At 38.7% G+C, this 26504-nt stretch overlaps 1 protein-coding gene across 3 annotated transcripts in view; it reads right to left on the bottom strand.

Moving 5' to 3' along the window:
* Positions 1–950: 950 nt before the first annotated feature.
* Positions 951–26504, bottom strand: part of Ttc6 (tetratricopeptide repeat domain 6) — a 182796-nt gene continuing 157242 nt past the window's right edge. For all 3 annotated transcript variants that reach the window (XM_021179232.2, XM_021179231.2, XM_021179233.2), the window contains 7 exons: positions 26307–26426; positions 23101–23174; positions 11824–12034; positions 8990–9142; positions 8052–8222; positions 1542–1767; positions 951–1161 (listed from right to left, as the gene is read on the bottom strand). In XM_021179232.2, the coding sequence (XP_021034891.1) occupies positions 1025–1161; positions 1542–1767; positions 8052–8222; positions 8990–9142; positions 11824–12034; positions 23101–23174; positions 26307–26426 (1092 nt within the window). In that variant the 3' untranslated portion in view covers positions 951–1024. The remainder of the gene's footprint in view (positions 1162–1541; positions 1768–8051; positions 8223–8989; positions 9143–11823; positions 12035–23100; positions 23175–26306; positions 26427–26504) is intronic.

Below are 26504 nucleotides of genomic sequence, written 5' to 3'. Positions count from 1 at the left end.
ATATCCAGGGAGTCCCCACCCACTCAGAGGAGAAGGGGGGATAGGGGAGGATTGTTGGAGGGGGTGACCAAGAGTGAGGCAATGAGAAGGATATAAAGTGAATAAACAAAAAATAAACCTGGAATTTTGTTTAAAAAAAAAAAACTTTTTACACTGGCATTGTGACCCATAACTGAAATCCTACACTTGTGAGACTGGAGCAGGATGATCATGAGTTCAAGGCCAACCGAGACTAGGTACATAGTGAGACTTTTTTGAAAAAAAAATCAACTGTTTCAGTTTTGTTCACTGAATGTTATGAAGCATTAATAATAAGTGTATATAGATTTTTATAAATATTTATTTGTATGTTTGTGAAATCTGAATGAGAGAAAGAAGGGAGTGTATCAAGGCAATGGGATGCTCAAAACCGTTGTGGATGTTATTCTGGAACTCAAGTAGCACATAAAAGAAGTGTGTTCTGTGTTGGAAGAACTCCAGTACCAGGAAGAATCTAGGCTGGTATTATACCATTTAAAGGGGAGAGAGGAGGTATAGTATCCATCAGCTAAAATTTATTCTTTTCAAGCTGGATACTGTTGAATATGTTTAAATAGGCATTGAAGAAAAAAGTTGGTGATACTTTCCCTATCATTCTACTATGTCAGAAAATAGTATTGGTATTAATATTCCTTTTTAAGACCTTTTATCCAAGAAGATATTCATCTATCCAGGTTCTGAATGGATCAGGGAACCCTTTCTTTTTACTTCACTATTGATGCAAGGAGATATTGGACATCCAATTCATGCCTGAAATCATGTAAAAGCTTTGTAGATAATGTATAACAGAAACATTTTGTTAAGATTTATTTAACAAACTTTATTTAATACTTAATGTATTAAGATATGTTAAGTGGTTCTAAAGAATAACCACTTAATAAGTGTGATAAATACAACAACAATGGTGGCATTTCTACACAACAAATATATTTCAGCTTCAGGAAAAAAACATACTTAACCTACTGCAGAAACCACAAGTCTGTATTCACATAGCTGTGGAGCATTCTTCAAGATCAAGGGCTTGGTTGTAGTCACTCATAGCTTCCGCTATCAGTCCCATTTTGCCACGGACTTGTGCTCTGAGATTATACATCATAGCTTCATCAGGCTTCAAGGACAGGCCTGCAAGAGAAAACAAAATATAGATGCATTGATGTAAACTCCCCCGTCATTCTCATTTTAAGTACTATTTCTTCAACTGTAACAATGCAGCTCAATTAGAAATATCGGATGTTCTAAAGAAAACTAATGCAGAAAACCACTGTACAGTCCTTGGACTGCCATTGTTTGTATGTGGTTTCCTAATAATTCTATCTCATTTTACAAGTGCTTTATGATGAGATGTTATGGAAAGCACTCTGTACTGGTCACATTGAGGACTTGGCACTACACCCATTGGTTCTATATAAACAAAAGGCTTGATGAAATTCTTTTTTTTCACCCAGAAAAGAAAGTACAATAATCCCTGCAATCTTCTTGACAGGATTACAAAATACGCCGACCTATGCCAAGGTCCTCTTCAGCGAGCTTATACTTCTTTAAGTAGACATAGAAACTTGCTCTATTAAAATACAGTGCAGCCCAGTGGGGACAACGTTCCATTGCACATGAAAAATCTTTTTCTGCTTCTTCATATTTCTTTAACACTGAGTTTGTAACAGCTCGATTCATGAGAGCATACTCGTTTTCTGGATTAAACTTCAAGGCTGTTGAGAAGTAGTCGCTGGCCTATAAAATGTAAGAATAATGATAATTTAATGGGTTTTAATTAGCAGATTTCAAGAAATTTGGACTACTTTTCTTTTAATTTAGAGCTCAGGCCAACAGATTTCTAAGCAGGTTATGGTGGCATTTCATTCCAAATACAGAAACATGTTTTCTAAAAGAAAAATAAGAACTAAAAGCTGCCCTGTTTTTGCTGTTGTTGGTTTCCAGCCAATTTTCTGTAAATGTGATGAAATGTTTAAGAGAGAGAAAATTGGAGAAATTATCTGTTTAGGGCTCGCTCTCTATGAGGTTCCAAACCCTGGTCCCTGGCCTGATGCCTTGGTTTGTGTCCACACAGTAAACAGATCATAGGGGCATGAGGCAAGAGGCTGCTTACTTCATGGAAGCCTGGAAGAAAAAGAAAGGAGGTTTTAGGGATTGGTATCTCCTTCAGTGCCATGGCAACCCTGGCTCCAGCCTCAGCTGGATACCAGGACATCAGCCCATGGCAAGGAGATAGTTAGGATCTAAAACACATCAGCATGTGCCAGCATTCCAGACAATGCTAATGCTGAAACACTTACTTGCTAGAATGAAATATTCCCACTTCCCACAAACCCAAATCTCATATGCCTGAATAGAACAACAACAAAAAGGAAGAAGTAAATTAGAGAAGACCAGACAAAAAATAAAATGCAAATTGGGGAATTAACGGATAAAGAGATGAAGAGATTGATGGGTTTTCAGAAGAAGAGTCTAAACCACAGCAAAAGCAACATAAACTTCATTGTATTACAAAAAATATAAGAAGAGAGGGTGAAACCAACTTGTTGATATAAATGAAGATTAGAGTATTCAGAGTTGACACGGACTTGGAAGATGCAGACATGAAGACAAAGATGACTACAGTTTAGTTAAGAGAGAACAGAACTACTCTGTAAGCCTCAGATTACATGTGGACTTTTCGCCCTAAAAAACCCTCAGCTTTCTCTTTCTCCTTGGTGAAACTTTCTTAGTTTTCTACTGAACTGGTGCCGCCCACTTCGAAGTCTATTCTGCTTCTTAGTGAAATCTGCCAATGCTTTTATTTTAAACCTCATTTGTGATTTGGTTTTCAAAAGAATTTACAAAATGAGGTCTCCAGTCCTGGCCCAAGAATAAACTGTTACAAGCCTGCAAAGAGGCAGGTATCAATATTTAGAATAAACCAGTAACTTCTGTTATCTCTAGACAAAACTGTGGCATCTCATCACATGATTCTCTTTCAGTTAATTCATTATTTAAATTCTGTTTTAAGAGTACTGATGCACATTAGACAGAATTTTAAAAACAAAACAAACAAACAAACAAACAAAAAAACCCTCCTACCACACAATTCCCTGATCTGTCACCATTCTATTCCTGTTAAGAAATCCATTTCTAACTCCATGAGGGATGAACATCTGACTCCTAATTTAAAGTTTGTCTATAAAAAGGAAATGACTATCACAGCCAGCTTGACCTCTCAGTCTCTTTGCAACCCAGACTCTACCCTTTCTACAAGTTCTATTCCGGCTAAGGCTGTAAGTGTCTTCAAGCCTTGTGGACATTTTCCAGTTGTCTCCTCCAAAGCATTTCTGTGGCACAGACACTCTTAATCTTTCTGTCCTTAAAGTTCTCTCTCTGTATGTGTTACAGTTCTGAGGGGAGGTGTTACAATGCAAGTGTTACAGCTCTGAGAGGGAAGGCTTCCTCAGTAGTAGTGTTACAGCTCTGAGGGGAAAGATTTCACCAATGAAAATGTGGCATCTCTGAAGAAAAAGGTATCTTGTTAGTCAGCAGTCATGGAGGTTATGGTATATGAAAGAAAAGTCACATGGTACAGCAAACCTCATAAAGAGATTTATTGGAAGAGACACGAGAGGGTGGATGCCTCTACTCGGTGAGAAACAGGAAGAAACTGAGCAGGAAACAGGCGTTTATAGGGTTTCTTGGGAGAGAAGTTTTCCAGGGTGGAGAGTTCCACGGTGGGAATTGGTGGAATTTCAAATCAATCCCAGGGATTGGTGGGATTGTAAACTCAGGGATTGGTGGGATTTCAGGCTCAGTGACTGATGGGGTTTTGTTGGTTTGCAAACTCCAGAGTGGGCTTTGACCTTTTACCCTACATCTTGACTCTTCCTCTTAGACCATTTTCTTCTCTCAATAAAAACATTTCCCTCCAGTCTTCCCAGGGATCTTTCCTCAAGATCTTCTTCTATTGAACTACTACAGACATTAATGGCTACAGCTCAAACCAAGAAACCAGAATGCTGGGTTCAAATCCTGCCTCTATATTGACTGATTTATAAAGCTCTTCTTGTATTAGTTCCTTTTTTTTGTTTGTTTTTGGTTTTTCGAAACAGTTTCTCTGCATAGCCCTGGCTGTCCTGGAACTCACTTTGTAGACCAGGCTGGCCTTGAACTCAGAAATCCGCCTGCCTCTGCCTCCCGAGTGCTGGGATTAAAGGCGTGCGCCACCACGCCCGGCTTTAGTTTCTTAATCTGCCAAAGAAGTAACACACTCTTACTTCCATTGTTGATGTCTGGATGAAATGAGCATATACACAGAGTGCTGAGAGGACTGTGAAAAATGTAGCAGTGCTCAGTCAATTACTATATAAATTTTTCTTTCAATGAAATGAAATTTCCATAAATGAAGAATTTCAGGTAATTCTCCATGAACTTTGTTTCCTCTGACTTTTGAGGGTCAGTTACATCAAAACTATACAACTCTTCTTATCACTGATGGCAGCTACTTGATGCCACAGTCAAGTGCAATTTAAGGATCCATTGAGATAGGAGCAGAATTGGCATACAACTTTGGAGAGCTTAAAGATAACTCACTCCATAAGAAAAGGTTCTGTCCACAGACATTAAAAATGACACAAATGAATGACTCCAAGAGTTACACTCCTTGTAAAACAACCAATGCTTCACTTTAACTCACCCACGAAGAATGGGTAGACTGCACAGCTATCTAACCACACAAAGTGTGCCTTCTATCAAATGAGAGCATATCATGCATGGCAATACACTAGCACGGTATCTAATTCTGAACAACAGAACTTTATTTTGTTTATTACTTTATTATTTTATGTCTATGGGTGTTTTACTTTCATGCACGCCAGTCTGTACAGTGCCCTCAGAGGCCAAAAGAGGATGTCAAATCCCCTGAGAATGAAATTACAGATTGTGTGCCTCCAAGTATGTGCTGGGAATCAAACCTAAGTCCTCTGAAAAATCAACTAAAGCTCTTCAGAACCTCTGAGCCATAACCCCAGCCCCTACATCATAACTTTCTCCGATAGATTTCAAAGTATATTACTTAGAAAATCTCATTGATTTAATGAGATTATTTGAAGTAGAGGAATATGAAACAATTAGAGGCTAAAGCAGTTAAAACTCTTGATTTCTAACAATTGATCTGATGCCTGTGTTTCTATAATTAAAAAAGTAATCAACCATAGAGAAGATCGAATTATTATTTCAAAGTCATGTGCAGTTAATCCTTCATACCACGTGTCTCTTCCAAATGTGTTTTTAAAGCAGTTTACTAACTTGATTTAAAAACAAACAAACAAAAAATAGAAGTTTTTATATCTTTTAACTTTTTAGTGATTATTTGTTCTGATGAGGGACCCTTCCTCCTGTGTGAATATCTTCCTTCAGAAACAACTGTAGGGGGAAAGGGAGAGGGCATGGAAGCCATTTTCCTCACAGAGAGGCTGAGACTTAGCAGCACAGCCGAGAAGCTAGGTTTGATACTTGTTGGTCTCTGAAGTAATTCCCGAGCATTCAGAACATCAAGACATGAAGACACTTTAGGTGGGGTATTTGTCAAAGTCAAACATCTGCAATGTTGGAAAAGTAGAGGCATACTTCAAACATTTTGAGACTTATTTGTATGGTATGGATGAGTGCCAGCATGTACATATGTGTACCACATGTATACCTGGTACTGACAGAGGCCAGAAAAGAACACCAAATCCCCTGATCTGAAGTTACAGATGATTGTGAGCCACCGTGTGGATGTTAGGAACAGAACCTTGGTCCCCAGCAAGAACAGCAAGTGCCCTTAAGTATGCTTAATCACTGAGCCATCCTTTCTCCCATCCATAAACATATTTATTTTAAGTCTGAGATACATGTTAGAGCTAGACCAGAAATTTTATAGATGATGGTCACTGAATTGTTACAGATAAATAAGTTTAAAGTTCCCTATCCTACAGAGTTTAATCGCCTCTAGGAACATAATTTTGCTATGGGAGTTTTACTTTTCTCAATCTTATGAATTATGTTCCTTTTTTAGTCATGGGAATTGAACATGGAGACTCACATATGCTAAACAAGTACTATAGCACCGAGGAGAGTGGCAGATTGCCAGTGTGTTGGTTTGTTTGTTGAGACAGGTTTCTACTAAGGTGTTGGGAGTAGCTATGAACTTGCAATCCTCCTGCCTCTATCTTTCTAGTATCTAGCATTATAGGTTTATGCCACTGGGCCCAGTCTCTTTACCTATCTTAAGATACAAAATGATCTGAAATTCAAGGCATTGACTTGTCAGCCTGCCCAGTAGCATCTGGGTTATGACAACCCAATTCATGTCTTAGATAATTACACCTTCGATGACAGCCCTTGCATCTAAACCATACTGAGACCAACCAGATTCATCACAGAAGTCAGCAAATTGTGTAGGGTCATTATTGAGTACGGAGCACCCAGACAGCTGTATGACAAGGAAGATAGAACAGAATCAGCAAGCAAATAAATGTTTATGAAGCAGGAAGTGCCCTATATCAGATGCTACTGAGGGGTCCAGGAAAGGAGGTAAGAGGAGTCACTGGAATGCTGGCAAGAAGTAGCTGGAGGAGCAGTGGGGCCAAAGGCTGGAATGAAAAGGCAAGCATGTGGAGAATGAGACAGAGACTGAGACAGCCATTGTAGGTGTTAGTTAAAGGATCCTCTTGTGGAGATCAGTATTAAAATGGAAGAGGGGGCTAGAGTAGGTATGAGTTTCCCCCCTTTAAAAAATTGCATTCATCATCATCACACACACCTATAATCCCAGCACTGCACTCTCTGGATATACAAATCAGAAAGACCTTGAGTTAGATACTAGTCTGGGCTATGCAGGGAGACGGTCTCAAAAGTACAAAAGCAAAAACAAACAAAGATGAAAGGATGGAGATCTGTGCTACTATGTTAATGAAAAGGATGTTGAAGTGTAATTTTTGCTCATAGTAGAGAAAGTAAAGAAATAATGACTTAGGGTCATAAAGGAATTTTTATAGTCACTAGAGCAAAACTATAAACCTTGCTGTAAATCAGAAAAACTGAAATGCTCAAAAGGGGACACAACACTGAGTAAAATACATTTAATGTACACATAAAACATAGACAATATAAAATCCTTCCACCTGATTAAATTCCCAACTGATTTATTCTCAAGCAACAGGGAAAATTCAAACTACAGTTGCAAAATTCTAGGAAGCATTATGATAGGAATATAATTTAATGGTGGTTAGGATTATAAATTCCATACTATTTGTATCTTACTTAGTCTTTAAAAATAAAACTATATGGGATTCCGCTAAAACAACACTCAGAAAATAGACACAGCATTAGTAAATTGTTATAATGTAAATTAATAAGTGATGGTAAAAATGCAGTCAAACTTAAAATTGTAAAGGACAGGGTAAACTGGGGGAAAGCATAAAGACCGTGACTTTACCTTGAAAGACAGAGAATTAAGAGAAACAAGAGGTTTCATCCTGTAGGTACATTCCAAGTACAATAAATGTAAATGTATCTCATCTAAAAGTCTAGCAAGCCTTTTGTAGACAGTGTGAGCTGAAATGGATCCAGGGTAAATGGTCACATAAAACCAGAACTAAACGTGTCTTCTTATTTTCTGTACTCGGATGAGTGATGATGAGAAACCGTACATGACGATGGGTTAGATGCTCCCAGCATAAAGAGGACCTTGAGGGAAGCACAAAGTGCAGTAAAGGGCAGGATTCTGGCCTAGAAACTGATGAGGCCAAGGGAAGGGCCAAGCACTGGGAAATTAAAATCAGCATTTACTAGACCAGTACTGAATGGTCAGAAACACAGAGGAGCATAAATCTATACACGTATACACGTGCAACCACTGAACATCATAAGCATCTTTATGGAATATAGCATTGTGGATTAGCCTGAGATATCAAGGCTGTACTTCAAAACTCTATATAACAAAGAAGCATACAGTGCCCAAAGAACATGTTCAGGAAAATGTGCGTTGCCTGAGAAAACTGCCGGTGGTGAAGGTAGATGTTTCCCGCGTTAAAGTAAGCAAGCGAGTAGCTGGGGTTCAGAGAAATTGCTGCTTGATAGTCCGCCATTGCGCTCTGTTGTTGGCCCATAAACTCATGAATCACACCACGATTTGTTAGGAATTCTGCGGTCGAATTGATCTGCAACATAATCATAGGGGGATTTGGCCTCTGGGAATAGTATTAACCCCCAGTATCACGTCTGTGAAATGAATGTTCTGAAATCCACATGAGTGAACAAGTATTTTTACAGTGCAGGTGAAAAAAAAAAAACAATTAGAGCAAATATTTCCAGAAAGGGCATGGTATGAAATTGGTTTCTTGTCAATGGTTTATTGAGTGGCTGTCATAAAAAGATAATTTTAGAGCTTTTTCTTGAGTCCTTTCCAAGAAATGGGCATGGGGACATTTATCTGTTTATTTGTTAAATGAGAGAAGCCATTAAATTGAACAGATACCATGCTTTACTGCTATATATAGAAACAATTACTTCAATTCTTTTACCTTCTTTACACCTTATATCACCCTAGTAATATCTTAAAATTACAGAAATAAAACTGAAAAGCTAGACAATAATTTAAAGCATGAGAAGGCAGCTCCTTCACTATAGGGAGAAGCCAAACATCTAGGTTATTCTCCAATTGCTTCAAACATAAGACAGCACCATTACAATTTGACAATTTTGTATTGCAAAATACTATTATGGTTCCATGAAATATACTACAAGCTACACTTGATAAGAGGGATCAGTACTTATTAAGAATTTGCTTTTAATTTTTAAATGCATTTAGATCCCAAAATAAGCATTTTGTTTCTCAGGAAACAAAACAATATTCCTCTACATATCACCTTAAATAGGTAACAAAGAATATATTTTATTAACAGTATCATTAATGTAGATTATTTACCTTTATGGCACAGTTGATATCCTGCATTGCAGCGAAATAATTACTCATTTGAAGACAAACCACAGCTCTTCCTTCATAGGCTAGATAGCTCTTTGGATTAGATTCTATGCCAACAGTAAAATGTATCCAAGCTTTCTGGAATTTTCCTTGAGCCTAAAATACAATAAATAGTTATACAATATCATGAAACAAGAAACAGTATTTAATATGACAAGCCAGGCAATATTATGAGTATCTTCAATTGACTAATTACCTCTAAGTATTTATAATCAAATTATGTTCAAACAAATATAATTGTATTGTCATCTACTATACTAATCTTAAACAACTTAAAGCCATAGCTATTACATGTCAACTATTCTTCTGTTAACTCACAAAACTTACATCGATATCCACAGATAGCTAGAAGTGATGGCACACACCTTTGAACCCAGTACTCAGGAGGCAGAGGTAGGCAGATTTCTGTGGGTTTGAGGCCAGGCTGGTCTGTATAGTGAGACACTATCTCAAGTAAGGGTGTGTGTGTGTGTGTGTGTGTGTGTGTGTGTGTGTGTGTGTGTGTGTAGATTGTAGATAGATAGATGATAGATAGATAGATAGATAGATAGATAGATAGATAGATAGACAGACAGACAGACAGGTAGATAGACAGATAGAGATAAATATCTCCAGATGTGGTGGTTAGAATAGGAATGGCCCCTATAGAATCATGTGTTTGAGTGCTTGGCCCATAGGGAGTGGCATTATTAGGAGGTGTGGCCTTTTTGTAGTAGATGTTCACTTGTTGGAGGAAGTATGTCACTATAGGGGGTGGGCCTTGAGGTCTCCTATGCTCAAACTATTCCTAGTATGGCTCACAGTCTCTCCCTGCTGCCTGTGGATCAAGATGTAAAACCCTCAGCTTGTCTCCAGCACCATGTTTGCCTGTATGTTGCCAGTTGCCATGTTTCTGTGCCATGATGATAATGGACTAAACCTCTGTAGCCAGCCTCAACTAAGTGTTATTCCTTATAAGAGTTGCAGTGGTCACGGTCTCTTCACAGCAATAGAAACCTTAACTAAAACACCAAATAGCTATAATATATGTATAACACACAAAGTAAAAATAGTATGTGCTACATAAATAAATGAAGTAACAGTGCAAATGAATTCTTCCTGCATCTGGAATTTTAGGAACACTACATATATGCCACAAAAGATGCATGTAAATCTACCAAGCATCTGTTTGTAACAGTTTTTGTGCCAACTGGAAAAAGAAAAAGAAAAAGAAAAAGAAAAAGAAAAAGAAAAAGAAAAAGAAAAAGAAAAAGAAAAAGAAAAAAAGATCAGGAGACAGGAACCATTAATAGAAGATGTCAACCTGTTTCCCAGAGCAGGCCATCTGGCAACTAAACACCTCCCCACAGCAGGCAGGGAGTTCATTAATTCATGATGGTCCAGCTTCTGTTCTTTTTTTTTCTCCACAGGCTCAAAAACTCAACTTGCCAGGATCTCAGAGGCTGGCACATTCTAACTAACCTGAACCTAGTGACTCTCACATAAAGCTATAAGGAAAGGTATCTACTAGAACTAGATTCTGATTTCTAACTAGCAAAGTCTGTAAGTAAAGTATTTAGACATCTGCAGGGCTATCACGAGTTGACTTAATAAACAAAGAAGTAGGCAAACTGAGGTTGCACTGTAAGAATATTAAATGGCAAACCACTTCATGAAAGGATTTATCAGTTGCTCTTGATATATCTGCTGTGCTCACTGTGATAACCCCAGTCCTTGGCAAACAGCAAGGAATCTATAGGCATCTGTAGAAAAGACTGATACTCTTTCCCCTGAACAGCACTCAGATGGCCTACCTCTTCTGTATTGTTCCCTCCTCCTTTTCCTGATTCACTTCCACATACTGATGCGCTTTCAATAGCCCTTCCTGCTTATATACCCAATAGGATTTTCACAAGATACAAACTTGATGTCATGTCTTTGATCGGTGATATTCCTATTTTAACTGGACTTCAAGGCTTTATTCCAGCTCATGACTAATTACCTAGTCTCATCACAAATACTCTCTCACCACTCCAGTCTCCTTATACGGGCCCCCTGCCTCTTCTAACAATGTTTCCTAAAGGATTGTGTCCTCTGTCACCAATACTAAATAACTCCTAGCCTCTGTCCCTTCCTCTACCTAAACACTAATCTTTCATATCTCAACATAATTTATCAGTAAATTCTCTTACCCCTTGGCTGTGCTTCTTTATACTAAAAACTCTTTGGGGTTAGTTTTTTTTATTTTGTTTTATTACATTTATCACAACTATCATCAAATAATTACTGTGCGTGTATCAATGCCTCTCTCTCCAAACTAGGAGTTTAACAACCCAAAAGAAACTGTGTTTCTTATAGACTTCCATCTCTGGGGGCTGGTATTCAAGTGTTCATCAATATCAGGTGCTCAGCCTGTAAGTGGTGTGAGCATTGCATTGGCTGCCAGTCAGCTATAGCTCTTTTAAAGTCATCCAATCCATTCTTTAAATGGACCATGCATTGTTTATATTGTGATCATAATGCTAATTTCAGGTTTAAGTCTAGCAAGGCAATCTTTTTTCTCTTACTAACACATTCTTGGGCATTCATGATGATAACAACCATCACTTGCTGCGTTATCATATGAGTCTTCAGTGAGCTCAGGCTCATCAAAGCCTTGCTCTCAATTCCTAACTTCCATAACTAGAGTAAAGGAAAATTAATGTTCACCTGAGAAATAATATTTGACCACATCACCAGTAAATAACCAAATATCTCTTTCTCCTGTCCAAACAAGGTTCTCAGTGTAGAAAATGTACCTGCAAATTATAGCCTAAACTAATTCTGGCTTTTAAACATGATGGGTCAAGATGAAGTGCTTTCAGAAAGTCCTTCTGGGCTTGTATCATAGCATCTTCCTGACTGTACTCCATGTAAGAATTCCCCCGTCCAATATAAGCATCCACGTAACGTGGGTTGATTTTGATAGCCCTGGTAAAGAATTCAACAGCTCCTTCAAACTCTTTAATTCTGAAAAGAAAAAGAAAGAAAGAAAGAAAATGAGGTGCCTTCCAGTGGGCTGTTTGCTAGCAACCAATTCAATGGTTTCTCTCTATGAGTTCCCCCAAAAGGGTTTGTGGTAACCTTTATAAAAAAAATCTTTTACTTTTATTATATAAGATTTTTATTATATAAGAATTATGTAAACTATATGATCTAAAAAAGTCAAGAAGAATCTCCAGAGATTTTGGTGAGGAAAAGGAGGAAAGTGGCTCTTCCGCTCAGAAAAGCACCGGGGCAGCTGGGGCGCAGGGTCGGCTGACACTCGCCAGCTACCCACAACACCCGCCACAGGATCTTAAGACTTCTGGTGAGTGGAGCACAGCTTCTGCTCCAATCCAATTGCGCGGGACCTGAGACTGCATTAGTTAGGGAAGCAGAAACCGGCCTGAGTAGGGCCACAGGCCTCATCAGGCCAGATCAGCACCGGGGTAGCGGGAGCACAGGGTTGCCTGACACCCGCCAGCTACCCACGACCCCCGCCGCAGGATATTGGGACTGCTGGTGAGTGGAACACAGCTTCTGCTCCAGTCCAATCACGCGGGACCTGAGATTGCTCTGGTTGGGGAGAGAGAAATCCAGCCTACATAGGGCCACAACCCTCTTCCAGTCAGAAAAGCACCGGGGCAGCTGGGGCGCAGGGTCCACTGACACTCGCCAGCTACCCACAACACCCGCCACAGGATCTTAAGACTTCTGGAGAGTGGAACACAGCTTCTGCTCCAATCCAATTGCACAAGGGACCAGAGACTGCATTAGTTAGGGAAGCAGAAAACCGGCCTGAGTAGGACCACAGGCCTCTTCCGGCTGGACCAGCACCGGGGTACCGTCAGCTACCCACGACCCCCACCGCAGGATTTAGAGACTGCTGGTGAGTGGAACACAGCTTCTGCTCCAATCTTTAAACAGTGACAACGATAACAACTAACCCCAGAGATTACCAGATGGCAAAAGGTAAACGTAATAATCTTACTAACAGAAACCAAGTCCACTCACCATCATCAGAACCCAGCACCCCCACTTCACCCAGTCCAGGGCACCCCAACACACCGGAAAAGCTAGACACGGATTTAAAAGCATATCTCCTGATGATGATAGAGGACTTCAAGAAGGACTTTAATAACACACTTAAAGAAATACAGGAGAACACTGCTAAACAGGCAGAAGACGATAAAGAGGAAGCACAAAAATCCCTTAAAGAATTGCAGGAGAATACTGATAAAGAGTTACAAATCCTTAAAGAAAAACAGGATAACATAATCAAACAGGTAGAAGTTCTTAATGAAAAACAGGAAAACACATCCAAACAGATGATGGAAATGAACAAAACCATACTAGACCTAAAAAGGGAAGTAGACACAATAAAGAAAACCCAAAATGAGGCAACACTGGAGATAGAAACCCTAGGAAAGAAATCTGGAACCATAGATACGAGCATCAGCAACAGAATACAAGAGATGGAAGAGAGAATCTCAGGTGCAGAAGATTCCATAGAGAACATCGGCACAACAATCAAGGAAAATGTAAAATGCAAAAAGATCCTAACTCAAAACATCCAAGAAATACAGGACACAATGAGAAGACCAAACCTACGGATAATAGGAGTGGATGAGAATGAAGATTTTCAACTCAAAGGACCAGCAAACATCTTCAACAAAATTATAGAAGAAAACTTCCCAAATCTAAAGAAAGAGATGCCCATGAACATACAAGAAGCCTACAGAACTCCAAATAGACTGGACCAGAAAAGAAATACCTCCCGACACATTATAATCAGAACAACAAATGCTCTAAATAAAGATAGAATACTAAAAGCAGTAAGAGAAAAAGACCAAGTAACATATAAAGGCAAGCCTATCAGAATTACACCAGATTTCTCACCAGAGACTATGAAAGCCAGAAGATCCTGGACGGATGTTATACAGACACTAAAAGAACACAAATTCCAGCCGAGGCTACTATACCCAGCCAAACTCTCAATTAACATGGATGGAGAAACCAAAGTATTCCACGACAAAACCAAATTCACACATTATCTCTCCAGGAATCCAGCCCTTCAAAGGATAATAACAGAAAAAAACCAATACAAGGACAGGAACCACGCCCTAGAAACAACAAGAAGGTAATCCCTCAACAAACCTAAAAGAAGACAGCCACAAGAACAAAATGCCAACTTTAACAACAAAAATAACAGGAAACAACAGTTACTTTTCCTTAATATCTCTTAATATCAATGGACTCAACTCCCCGATAAAAAGACATAGACTAACAAACTGGCTACACAAACAAGACCCAACATTTTGCTGCTTACAGGAAACTCATCTCAGAGAAAAGGATAGACACTACCTCAGAATGAAAGGCTGGAAAACAATTTTCCAAGCAAATGGCATGAAGAAACAAGCTGGAGTAGCCATTCTAATATCTGATAAGATTGACTTCCAACCCAAAGTCATTAAAAAAGACAGGGAGGGACACTTCATACTCATCAAAGGTAAAATCCTCCAAGAGGAACTATCAATCCTGAATATCTATGCTCCAAATACAAAGGCAGCCACATTCATTAAAGAAACTTTAGTAAAGCTCAAAGCACACATTGCACCTCATACAATAATAGTGGGAGACTTCAACACACCACTTTCACCAATGGACAGATCATGGAAACAGAAACTAAACAGGGACACAGTGAAACTAAGAGAAATTATGAATCAAATGGATCTGGCAGATATCTACAGAACATTCTATCCTAAAACAAAAGGATATACCTTCTTCTCAGCACCTCATGGTACCTTCTCCAAAATTGACCACATAATTGGTCACAAAGCAGGCCTCAACAGATATAAAAATATTGAAATTGTCCCATGCATCCTATCAGATCACCATGGACTAAGGCTGATCTTCAATAACAAAATAAATAATAGAAAGCCAACCTTCACGTGGAAACTGAACAACACTCTTCTCAATGATACCTTGGTCAAGGAAGGAATAAAGAAAGAAATTAAGGACTTTTTAGAGTTCAATGAAAATGAAGCCACAACATACCCAAACTTATGGGACGCAATGAAAGCATTTCTAAGAGGAAAACTCATAGCTCTGAGTGCCTCCAAAAGGAAACTAGAGAGAGCACACATTAGCAGCTTGACAACACACCTAAAAGCACTAGAACAAAAGGAAGCAAATTCACCCAAGAGGAGTAGACGGCAGGAAATAATCAAACTCAGGGGTGAAATCAACCAAGTGGAAACAAGAAAAACTATTCAAAGAATCAACCAATCAAGGAGCTGGTTCTTTGAGAAAATCAACAAGATAGATAAACCCTTAGCCAGACTCACTAGAGGGCACAGGGAAAGCATCCTAATTAACAAAATCAGAAATGAAAAAGGAGACATAACAACAGATCCTGAAGACATCCAAAACACCATCAGATCCTTCTACCAAAGGCTATACTCAACAAAACTGGAGAACCTGGATGAAATGGAGAAGTTCCTAGACAGATACCAGGTACCAAAGTTGAATCAAGACCAGGTTAATGATCTAAACAGCCCTATATCCCCCAAAGAAATAGAAGCAGTCATTAATAGTCTCCCAACTAAAAAAAGCCCAGGACCAGATGGGTTTAGTGCAGAGTTCTATCAGACCTTCAAAGAAGATCTAATCCCAGTTCTTCACAAACTATTCCACAAAATAGAAACAGAAGGTACTCTACCCAACTCATTCTATGAAGCCACAATTACTCTGATACCTAAAACACAAAAAGACCCAACAAAGATAGAAAACTTCAGACCAATATCCCTTATGAATATTGATGCAAAAATCCTCAATAAAGTTCTTGCTAACCGAATCCAAGAACACATCAAAAGAATCATCCATCCTGACCAAGTAGGTTTCATCCCAGGGATGCAGGGATGGTTCAATATACGGAAATCCATCAACGTAATCCAGTATATAAACAAACTCAAAGACAAAAACCACATGGTCATCTCGTTAGATGCGGAAAAAGCATTTGACAAGATCCAACACCCATTCATGATAAAAGTCTTGGAAAGATCAGGAATTCAAGGCCCATACCTAAACATGATAAAAGCAATCTACAGCAAACCAGTAGCCAACATCAAAGTAAATGGTGAGAAGCTTGAAGCAATCCCTCTAAAATCAGGGACTAGACAAGGCTGTCCACTTTCTCCATACCTATTCAACATTGTACTTGAAGTCCTAGCCAGAGCAATTCGACAACAAAAGGAGATCAAAGGGATACAAATTGGAAAAGATGAAGTCAAAATATCACTTTTTGCAGATGATATGATAGTATATATAAGTGACCCTAAAAATTCCACCAGAGAACTCCTAAGCCTGATAAACAGCTTCGGTGAAGTAGCTGGATATAAAATTAACTCAAACAAATCAATGGCCTTTCTCTACACAAAGAATAAACAGGCTGAGAAAGAAATTAGGGAAACAACACCCTTCTCAATAGTCACAAATAATATAAAATATCTTGGCGTGACTCTAACTAAGGAAGTGAAAGATCTGTATAATAAAAACTTCAAGTCTCTGAAGAAAGAAATTCTAGAAGATCTCAGAAGATGGAAAGATCTCCCATGCTCATGGATTGGCAGGATCAACATTGTAAAAATGGCTATCTTGCCAAAAGCAATCTACAGATTCAATGCAATCCCCATCAAAATTCCAAATCAATTCTTCAACGAATTAGAAAGTGCAATCTGCAAATTCATCTGGAATAACAAAAAACCTAGGATAGCAAAAACTCTTCTCAAGGATAAAAGAACCTCTGGTGGAATCACCATGCCGGACCTAAAGCTCTACTACAGAGCAATTGTGATAAAAACTGCATGGTACTGGTATAGTGACAGACAAATAGACCAATGGAATAGAATTGAAGACCCAGAAATGAACCCACACACCTATGGTCACTTGATCTTCGACAAGGGAGCTAAAAACATCCAGTGGAAGAAAGACAGCATTTTCAACAAATGGTGCTGGCACAACTGGTTGTTAACATGTAGAAGAATGCGAATCGATCCATTCCTATCTCCTTGTACTAAGGTCAAGTCTAAGTGGATCAAGGAACTTCACATAAAACCAGAGACTGAAACTTATAGAGGAGAAAGTGGGGAAAAGCCTTGAAGATATGGGCACAGGGGAAAAATTCCTGAATAGAACAGTAATGGCTTGTGCTGTAAGATCAAGAATTGACAAGTGGGACCTCATGAAACTACAAAGCTTCTGCAAGGCTAAAGACACCATCAATAAGACAAAAAAACCACCAACAGATTGGGAAAGGATCTTCACCTATCCTAAATCAGATAAGGGACTAATATCCAATATATATAAAGAACTCAAGAAGGTGGACTCCAGAAAGTCAAATAACCCCATTAAAAAATGGGGCTCAGAAGTGAACAAAGAATTCTCACCTGAGGAATACCGAATGGCAGAGAAACACCTGAAAAAATGTTCAACATCCTTAATCATCAGGGAAATGCAAATCAAAACAACCCTGAGATTCCACCTCACACCAGTCAGAATGGCTAAGATCAAAAATTCAGGTGACAGCAGATGCTGGCGAGGATGTGGAGAAAGAGGAACACTCCTCCATTGTTGGTGGGATTGCAAGCTTGTACAACCACTCTGGAAATCAGTCTGGCGGTTCCTCAGAAAATTGGACATAGTACTACTGGAGGATCCAGCAATACCTCTCCTGGGCATATATCCAGAAGATGTCCCAACCGGTAAAAAGGACACATGCTCCACTATGTTCATAGCAGCCCTATTTATAATAGCCAGAAGCTGGAAAGAACCCAGATGTCCCTCAACAGAGGAATGGATACAGAAATTATGGTACATTTACACAATGGAGTACTACTCAGCTATTAAAAAGAATGAATTTATGAAATTCCTAGCCAAATGGATGGACCTGGAGGGCATCATCTTGAGTGAAGTAACACAATCACAAAAGAACTCACACAATATGTATTCATTGATAAGTGGATATTAGCCCAAAACTTAGGATACCCAAGATATAAGATACAATTTGATAAACGCATGAAACTCAAGAAGAATGAAGACCAAAGTGTGGACACTGTGCACCTTCTTAGAATTGGGAACAAAACACCCAGGGAAGGAGTTACAGAGACAAAGTTCGTAGCTGTGATGAAAGGATGAACCATTTAGAGACTGCTGTATCCAGGGATCCGTCCCATAATCAGCTTCTAAACGCTGACACCATTGCATACACTAGCAAGATTTTGCTGAAAGGACCCAAATATAGCTGTCTCTTGTGAGACGATGCCGGGGCCTAGCAAACACAGGAGTGGATGTTCACAGTCAGCTATTGGATGTATCACAGGGCTCCCAATGGAGAAGCTAGAGAAAGTACCCAAGGAGCTAAAGGGATCTGCAACCCTATTGTTGGAACAACATGATGTACTAACCAGAACCCCGGAGCTCTTGTCTCTAGCTGCATATGTATCGAAAGATGGCCTAGTCGGCCATCAATGGAAAGAGAGGCCCATTGGACTTGCAAACTTTATATGCCCCAATATAGGGGAATGCCAGGGCCAAAAGAATGGGAATGGGTGGGTAGGGAAGTGGGGGGCGCTATGGGGGACTTTGGGGATAGCATTGGAAATGTAATTGAGGAAAATATGTAATAAAAATATTAAAAATCAAAAAAAAAAAAAAGAAAAGGAGGAAAGTGAAAACCATTTTCAAGGGCTGCAAGATGGCTTAATGGGTATAGGCACGTGCTGCCAAGTCTGATGACCCGGGTTTGATCCCAGTGACCCATGTGGTAGAAGAAAAGCCATCTAACATCCCTATGTGTGTATGCATGTGCGCACACATACACACACACACACATATACACCACATACTACATACTATGCACCACATATATACAGACATACATATATACATACATACATACATACATACCATTTTCACAGAAGAATGTGGAATATTATTTTGGAATTTTATTTTCCAAAAATATAGAAGTCTAAATGGCAGTCCTAAACTTTGATTTAACCATATGTTTTCAACATAGAAAAACATGTTAATGTATGATATTTAAATTACAGTCTCAATACACCTAATAATGCTTCTGTTTACAGATGACCATTTATACAGTGATAATCCCATAATCTTATATCACCTATAGATGCCATAACAACATTAGTTTCTATAAGAATACCTCATGACTATCACATCAAAACAAACTTGTCTAATAGTGCCTCCTATAGAATTTATCCGACCATTGACTGAATCATGGCATACAGTAGAAATAAATTCATATATATTTCATATCACCTTTCTTAAGAGCTATCCCAATTTCATTGAAATGAAATAAGACGCCTCACATATTGTTTAATAAGTATGTTTTTCAATGTTTGTCCACAATAGCAACAAAAACAATTGAGAACTTGAGAGATGCTCCCGTGGTTAAGAATGTCTACTTCAGTTGCAGAAGACCCAGGTTGGGTTCCCAGCCACCTGTATCAGGCAGCTCACAAACAGTCATAGCTGTAGTTCCAGAGAACTGATGGCCTCCATAGACACTCTACACACATGTGATGCACATAAACTCATACAAGCACACACACATACCTATAAATACAGATAATAAATCTTAGAAAAAACTATCTTCTGTCACCACAGTTTGTTTGTTTGTTTGTTTTGTTTTTTGTCAAGCACTACCCAAAGGCATGTATTGTGGATCATCTAGAAGACCACACAAGGACCCACACTAAAGTAGTAAGAAAACATGGCTTCTGATGTTCCAGACAGGCAAGGGTTGACAATGGCCTTCTGAGCCATGTGGTAACCTCTGAGTTCCTTCTGTGTATGGTTGCTCAGAAATCACAGGGTCATCTCTCTGGTAGTTTACAGTGGAACTGCACCACTTTCACAGGAACTGCCACAATTTAAGGTGCCAGTTCATTTGAATGTGGAGCCACAGTGCCTTTCCAGGTGCCTTTTTGGTGAATTACATCAGCCATTCTACACAGGGACTAACCCTATTTAACAAGAATAAAGATGGCATAGTACTTCCTTGTAAAATACATTTGTTGGTAGGTTTTCTTATACTCAGCATTTCCACCAATGCATAGAGAAGTATTTACATACAATATGTACCTATGTGTTCTGGATTTCCCAAGTAAACATCATATATTCATTATAAATTATTGGGGCATTCCTATTTCATTGGCATTCAGTTTGCATTATATCCACTGCCCTTCTCGTCCATCAAGGATTTAAAACTGTCAGTGACTGTGTATTCTGCTACAGGGCTTATAAAATATAATCTTTCCTTCTGTGTGGCCCAACCAGTGACAAAAGTATGCAATAGCAAATCAGACAGTGAACCAAAGCTCATTTCTCTGTAGTGCAAGTTGTGTATTATGAAGGGCGGTTACATTATGTAGCTATCAACACTAAGTGATGTGCACTTAGTCCATCCAGCTGAGTAAACAACCTAAAAGCTAAAATGGATCTAGAAAGCCATCTGACAAGCACCTGAAAATTATCCCTGAATGACAGTCACAACCACACCAGGGGGCAGAGCCTAAGACAAGGTCTCCTCAGTTTCCTACACCAATAGACAAAGGAAAATGAGCCAGGATGCTCTGTAGAAGGAACGCTTTCACTTTCCTGGAGACCGGTCTGCCACAACATCCTATGGTCTAAAGCTCTTGCTTAAGCCCCAGCATGGCACTTGTCCAGTCGGAAGATTTAGCAGAATATCTACATTGCTTTTGGGTGTTCGTTGAGCTATAAGTTGTCAAGAATCAGCTGTCATCTATGTCCCAGTATAGGGGAATTCCAGGACCAGGAAGCAGGAGTAGATGGGTTGGGGAGCAGGGTGGGAGGAGGATATAGGGAATTTTCGAAACTAGGAAAGAGGATAGCATTTGAAATGTAAATGAAGAAAATATCTAATAAAAAAAAGTTGTTTCAAACAAACAAAAGAATCAGCTGTCATGTATATAAAGAGCATTAATAGTTTTCCTGAAATAAATGTTAGCATATGAATAAAACGTTATGTGATCACTCTCTGGAGGTGCTTGGTTTAGTGTCTGCTCTGAAGCACAGACACAGAGGCCCATTGCATTTGCAGTAATCACACATGTGACCAGATACAAATGAATCACTAATACTTCCAAACACTGAAAACTGTGGTTTGCAGAGTTAAAGACTTAAAAAATAGCTTATGCAAATATCAAAATAGTATAATAAACGTATCCTGGTAGCAAGCGTTTGTGACATATAGCCAAGTAATAAATATAAAATACAAAGGTGGCTTTCTCATTAAGATCTAAAAGTTCACATTAGTGCAACACTCTTGCTGATTAAATTGGGCAATAAGTAGGAGATTCAGTCTAAGGAATGCTGTCTCCTGGCAACCACGAGTGTGAAAGCTGGAAATATGCAAAGGATGCTTCAAATGGCTTCAACTTCATGAGTTCAAAGGTCAATGTACTAACATTTAAAGGTTTATTACTTTTATAAAATGCTCCAAGCATATATATATATATATATATATATATATATATATATATATATATGCTACCAAAATTGTCAAAGTAAGTCCCATATTTATAAGCCATGCTTCTATAGTGTAAGTATGTTACCAAAATGGTCTTTCTAAAACTATATAATCATTAAACATCCCTTGTTGTTAAAGCTCAGTCAAACTGTGAAAACTCAATACATGGTGATTAAAACTCTGAGCTATCCGGTCTTTACTCCTGATTTAAATTCCACTTTTATTAGAGAACAATGGAGGGCCTAGAGAGCTGATGAAAGTTGGGTATTTGGAACTGCAGAGCAGTATCAGCTTTAGGAGGGCTTTGCTGTTCTATCTCAACACTACACTTTATAAAGACATGACATGATTCTAACACAGGGAGACTGGCTGACTAATGGCTGTTAAACAGAAACGGGTTTGAGAGAAGTTCTGCATGTTTCAGATGTTGACTGAATGCAATGATCTCAGACATTTTGGTCTACACATGTCCACCAAAGTAAACCCATCAGTCACTGTTCCATTCCTTCTTAAGAATGACAAGTACTTAAGAAGATGGATTGCACAAAGATCGGTGCATCAAAATAGAGAAAACTGTGACTGCATACAATGAAAGGTCGGAGACCAGGTCTTTAACCCTGAGGCATCTGCAGAATGCATAACTGCTATAGTACTTTCTTCTTACAATAAAGAACTTACCTCCTCGTGAGGAGATGTAGCTGTGCCTCTGCACCCAAAGGAGGAATATAAGTATGTCAGTTTTCCTACTAATTCAAACTCTAGTTTAGTCTCTTAAACTGTGTATTTGCACAGACTTGCCTTTATAATTTACAAACCATCCCAATTTAAGCCTCCAAAGGAACGGTAATTCTTTCCCTTACCAAAAGTGATGCTATAAACTATTATTCAGCACTAACATTGTGCTCATATTAAAATCTGTGCAGTTTCTCTGAAGGTTGTGCATCACTGTTGTTATTTCCAACTGTGCTTGTCTATAATAGAAAGAGCTAACTCTAAAGTATTGTATTTTTATACAGTTTAATATATTTTGTAGACATTTTCTTGGATTCTTTTCGGTAGTTTTAGATATACAAATACGTTTTATTGGTGCAAAATTTTCTTGAAAATATTTTTAAAACACCCTCTTTCCCAGGAAATGAGCTTTCTGAACAAATTATTTTCTGCCTAGATATGTCAAGCTATGCACACATTTGTCATTTTGTGTATACTCTTGAATCAGATATACATCTTCAAAGCCATGATATAAATATGTATTTGTGAATTGGTACAAATCATTTTTTAAAAGGTACAGGAGAGCTACTGATGCAGTCCCCAGAACTATACAAGGAATTCTTTCTATGCCTACCCACATTTTGTAACCTATCACAGGCACCATTCCCCCCACCCTCCCCATTCCCTTCCGCCTTCAGTTTTGGGGCTATAACTGGCTATGTCTTCTGACTCCTCTTGCCTCCCCTTTGACAATAATGGTGCTCCATACCTGTGGTGGCACGTGGCAGTAGCTTGACAAAGGCTCACACTAGTCTTGCTCATCAGTGCAGCTTGTTTAAAATCCTAAAACAGTTTTATAAGACCTTGTTATTTTTGTCATGGGTTTCTCTTAAAACTTCCTTCTAACTTTGATTCTGCATAAGAATACATACGCATTAAAACAGATCTCTTCCTAAAGCTTCGCCTTTCAATCACATCCAATGAGAGTGGATAGAGCAAGTAACAAGATCACTATTAACACCCTGAGTTTATGGCACTCGCACCTACCTTAAGAACTGGGACTTTTCCTGCAATGCTGCCCTGTGCTATGCAGAATCTCATGTACTTCCTTTTGCTGCATATACCACTAGAAACTTCCCTTCTCAGACAGAAGAGGAAATTCCCCTGGAAAGAACCCTTGGAATTATATGACTTGTGAACAGTTAGGCACCAGGCCAGTAAGTGCTAACAAAGCACTGTATGTTGATTAGTTTTGTCTGAACCTACCTTTGGAATGGAATACACACTTCTTGAAGAGGGTATATGCTCTGGTAAGGATCCAGATGCCATTGTAAAGTTAAGCAAAAAAAAAAAAAAAAAAAATCCAGAATCTCTAACTCTAGGGTGTAAAACTTGAAGGACCTAGGGAAAAGGTTGCTTCAAAAAATTGAAAGTGCTGAGTCTGCAGTATGAAGATCTGAAGGAAAAGGCATGGGAAATGTTCCTGATGCATCATAAAGTATCATTCATCTCTCAAGCATTGCAGCCTGGATGCTTCCTGATCAAGCTGTCCCTGGGAAGGTAAGACAGCCACCACTATCTCTCTAGTGAGATGCCACAGAATATCAGTTCTCACACCACAGAAGCTTTTAGTCAATTGATCCTTTATTGTTTCTTTCTCTGCATCATTTATATGTTTAATTTTTAGTGGCTTGTTTTCCTTACACAAAGGAAGGATCACTATTTTGTGTTTTTGTGTGTTTTATTATACATTTTTGTTATCCATATCATTATACTTGAAGTATGTTTCTTCATCAGAACATATTTCATCTAGTATATTCTAGATGATATTCTATATCAGAATATACTAGATATTTTTCAAAATTCCCAAATGATATTCTATTCTTTTATTTGTTTTATCTTTTTTGACCATTCCTAGTTAATATAACTATTGACATCTTTGGATGGAGTCTAATAATTTATTACTTATTTTGCTAGTATGTTTCTTTATCCCACTTCCAAATTTATTTTGAGGTCTTTTAATATTTTTAATATCCTATTTCAATTATTCAGTTTATTTTTGACTGAAAGATCATATTCAGTCAGAAATTTGGATTAAAGAAGGTACAGGTATGTTATGTGCATAGGGACAGCATGTGTATTGGCCCTGGGCAGGAAGGGAGGTAGGTATTACCAGGGAATAGCAAAAGGCCAAAGTGGAATGGCTTCAGTGTAGAAAAGAAGACTGAAAGTAAAGTCTGAAGTGAGCATCAGTCACATCAAGTTGGGCCTTGGTTTTAGTGATGAAGAGTTCAGGTTTTATTGTGTGGGATGGGCCATTGCAGGCTTGGAGCAGAGGACTCACTTCATGTCCTTTATGTTTCAACATGGTCTTTTGGTACTGGGTGGAGAATGTTGGTACAAGGGTAAGGTGTAACCTACTTCCGCACACTAGGAGACAGTGTACTGAGTAATCCTATTCTGAGATCTGAGTTCAAATCTGACTTCCTGGTTGAGGAGGAAACAGCAATTAGGAAAACTGGCTTAGTTCAAAATTTATTTCAGTGATAGAATGAGCTAGACTTGTTAATGGGTGAAGTGTATATAAGAAAAGAAACAAGTCAAGAGTAATTCTCTCTTGATTCTCCCAAACATTAAAACTGTCTATAGTGCTTCAGCCTCGTCTGAAAGAATATGGCATTTATAATCTAGTGAGACCTGAGTTCAGATATTGCCATTCAAAGATCTTATTTAACCTCTTTTGGATAGTCATTTCCTTATCTCTAAGTTAAAATTGTAAATTTTACACCACTGTTTAAGCTGGTGTATAGCAAAGAATGACTTCATTCTATAAAGTTATATGGATGTAACAAATATATAAACCGCTGACACTCAACTGCAAAGGAATATTCTATCTTTGTCTTGTTTCTACATTTTTATTACAAAAATTACTGTCAAGTTGTACTAATGGTTAAAAGTGAGATCTATAAACCATATCGATTCTGAAATGGAATCATTTGAAAACTACCTGTTTCTTTCCAAGATGTCTTCATAAATTCCAACTCTAAGGCCTATCCTTAAAGACCTAGAAGGCTATTCTCAGTAGCCCATTCTGCACAGCTCTGTCCTGTCCTGTTTGAAACGTATTTAATTTGACAAATTTCAACAAAAGGAAAAATTGAGAGTAAGAAAGAACATTGCAGAGCAGAGTAAATTATGTACAAATAATTTTACCAAACAATTGGATTTTCTATGTACTTCTTTGGGGAGGTAAGAGCCTTAATTAAAAAACCATTAACCATCAGCTGTAATCAAAGTGAAGGGGAAAGTACTTAGGTCTTATAAAGATTCTTACTAACACTGTCACTCATTGATACTGCCCTTCTGTAGCAAGGAATACTAATGTGGAGCTGTGACGAAAGGATGGACTATCTAGAGACTGCCAGGGATCCATTCCATAATCAGCTTCCAAACGCTGACACCATTGCATACACTAGCAAGATTTTGATGAAAGGACCCAGATATAGCTGTCTCTTGTGAGACTATGCCGGGGCCTAGCAAACACAGAAGTGGATGCTCACAGTCAGCTATTGGATGGATCACAGGGCTCCCAATGGAGGAGCTAGAGAAAGTACCCAAGGAGCTAAAGGGATCTGCAACCCTATAGGTGGAACAACAATATGAACTAACCAGTACCCCGGAGCTCTTATCTCTAGCTGCATATGTATCAAAAGATGGCCTAGTCGGCCATCACTGGAAAGAGAGGCCCATTGGACTTGCAAACTTTATATGCCCCTATACAGGGGAACACCAGGGCCAAAACAATGGGAATGGGTGGGTAGGGGAGGGGGGGAGGGTATGGGGGACTTTTGGGATAGCATTGGAAATGTAATTGAGGAAAATACGTAATAAAAAAATTTTTTTTAAAAATTAAAAAAAATAAAAAGATGCATGAGATCAAACAGCTCATCCGGCCACAGGCACAGGAAGGCTCACCTCTAGTGCAAAGCCATACTGCTTCAGTTCAGTATAGATGAGTCCACGGTTAATGACGGTATTTAATGCTATGTTTTCTCCAGCATCAAGAAGCAGCACAATTCCATAATCTCTTAAAGCCTAAAACAGAAAACATGCACTTATAGCCAAGGTACAACTCTCTACAGCCTTGCTTAGTCCACTGCCCTGGACCACATA

The sequence above is a fragment of the Mus caroli genome, unplaced genomic scaffold (assembly GCF_978045245.1).
Source record: "Mus caroli unplaced genomic scaffold, Mus_caroli_1 scaffold_14, whole genome shotgun sequence".
In the NCBI taxonomy this organism is placed as follows: domain Eukaryota; kingdom Metazoa; phylum Chordata; class Mammalia; order Rodentia; family Muridae; genus Mus; species Mus caroli.
The sequence above is the reverse complement of the archived record's forward strand: the minus strand, read 5'-3'. Positions and strand labels throughout refer to the sequence as shown.